Source organism: Pteropus alecto, unplaced genomic scaffold (assembly GCF_000325575.1).
Source record: "Pteropus alecto unplaced genomic scaffold, ASM32557v1 scaffold206, whole genome shotgun sequence".
Taxonomy (NCBI): domain Eukaryota; kingdom Metazoa; phylum Chordata; class Mammalia; order Chiroptera; family Pteropodidae; genus Pteropus; species Pteropus alecto.
The window spans coordinates 1,756,762-1,758,755 of NW_006438906.1; the positions used below are offsets into that span (position 1 = coordinate 1,756,762).

General features: G+C 44.5%; 1 protein-coding gene across 1 annotated transcript in view; it reads left to right on the top strand.

Annotated features, from left to right (window-relative positions):
• The window catches only part of B4GALT1 (beta-1,4-galactosyltransferase 1), a 45,581-nt gene extending 43,852 nt beyond the window's left edge, over positions 1–1,729 (top strand). The window contains exons 5-6 of the mRNA XM_015592672.2: positions 783–887; positions 1,105–1,729. Of these exons, the coding sequence (XP_015448158.1) occupies positions 783–887; positions 1,105–1,237 (238 nt within the window). The 3' untranslated portion in view covers positions 1,238–1,729. The remainder of the gene's footprint in view (positions 1–782; positions 888–1,104) is intronic.
• The last annotated feature ends 265 nt before the right edge of the window (positions 1,730–1,994 follow it).

Below are 1,994 nucleotides of genomic sequence, written 5' to 3' on the forward strand. Positions count from 1 at the left end.
CTGCTGCCAAGGTTTTGGTCTTGGTCCTCATTTCTTTTCCTCAGACTCTACTCAGAACCTTCTGCCCTGTCCTGGCTGCCTGTAGTCTTATTTCCTGCTCTCCATTCTTACACTGCTTATCAGAGAGATGTCTCGTAGGCCAAAAACTTTGAGAAACACTGCATATTACTTTCCTTTCAGACACTGGCATTGTTCACTGGGATGTTTAAAGCTCTGTAGAGGCCTCTGTGATTTAGCCTTTGCCCTTCTTTCCAGCTCATCTCCAGCCACTTCCTGCCCCAGATTCTTTCACCAGTCCCTGGAAGCTGGTGTTGCTTCCTGAGGGCACTCTCCTCGTTCTGCCTCCCTGCCTTTGCCTGTGCTGTCGGAAATGCTCTGGCAGACACCCATTTGTTTTCATATCTCGGTTCTGCCTGGTGTTGCTCAGGTAGCGTTAATTGCTTCTCTCTGTGCCCCACAACCCCACCTTCCCTTCTTCACCTCCATCCTGGCACTGACTGACCTGTATTCTAAGCATCCATACTGTAAGTTCCACGAAGGCAGACACATCTAGAGCCAAATTCAGCTGAACATAATAGCCACCAGCACAAACCACGTAATCAGTGGTAAAAGAACGTGGGGAAAGGGTGTGAGTTTTAACCAGTGCCATACTGGGCTGGGGTCTGGGCCAAGTAAGAACAGTAAGCAGGATGCTGGATGGGGCAACAGTCTTGTATCTAGGGTGATCAGACCCAAGCTTATGGCAGCTCTACGATGATGGTTTGTCCATTTATTCCTTGCAGGTTAGCTTTTAGAGGTATGTCTATATCTCGCCCAAATGCTGTGATTGGAAAGTGTCGGATGATTCGCCACTCAAGAGATAAGAAAAATGAACCCAATCCTCAGAGGTACGTTCTGTGTGCACTTATATTCCTTCTTCTCCCTTTAGGATGGGGCAGGGTGCAGGAATAAGGCTCTGGAGAGAGCTCTGTGCCTCGAGGGTATGGAACGGTTCAGTCCATGGGGTGTGGTGACAGGAACAATGAAGTACAAACATTTAATAGTTTTTTTCCTTAAGATTTTTGTTTTTACACCAATCACACTTGCCCTTTTTTTTTCTTGTAGATTTGACCGAATTGCACATACGAAGGAGACAATGCTCTCTGATGGTTTGAACTCACTCACTTACGAGGTGTTGGACGTACAGAGATACCCATTATATACCAAAATCACAGTGGACGTCGGGACACCGAGCTAGCATTTTGGTGCACTGATAAGAGACCTAAAAATGGCCAGGGACCTCAGCTGTGTCGCTGCCAATGTGCTGGGCTGGTCTCTCTCATTCTTACCAATCAGAGTGATAGGCCCCCTTCACTCATCACTCACATGCCTTTCCAGATGGCCAGGACAGAGTCGGGTATTTTGTCCCCAAATTGGCTCAGCATGTGACTTCTTAGCTCTACGAGGCGTTTGTAAGTGTAGAACCAGTCAGCCTTTGGGGGGCTCTCAGCACATCTACAGTGTCACCCTAAAGAATCAGAGCTGTATACAACCCCAAAATTGGTTCCCGTGGGACTCATTCCCAGCTATAAACTATTACTTTGTTGTGAAATAGGTAGGACTTTTGCTTTAAAATGTGTATTCATATTATTTTATGAAAAATTGGAGAGTGCTGCTGAAATTGTATTGATGTGATATTTTTTGGTTGTCATATTTTAACAAAACATACAGCTTAACTATTCTCATTTTACTCCCTCCTCTCTCTTCTTTTAGAGGTATGCAGCTGTCAACAATCACTGTGTGTGTCTTTTCTTAGCAAAAGAATTTTAAAACTTGAGCCTTGGACCTTTTGCCCTGTTAACTGGTGAATTCCAAGGCAACATTAGCCATCAGATCAAAAGCCTTGGGTGTTCTCACATTCAGTGGCCTTTCTCCACATTGATTTGTGAATGTAAAACTTTTTTAAAACAGCAATTTGAAGTATTTTAAAGAAAGACCAAATTGGATTTTGTTTA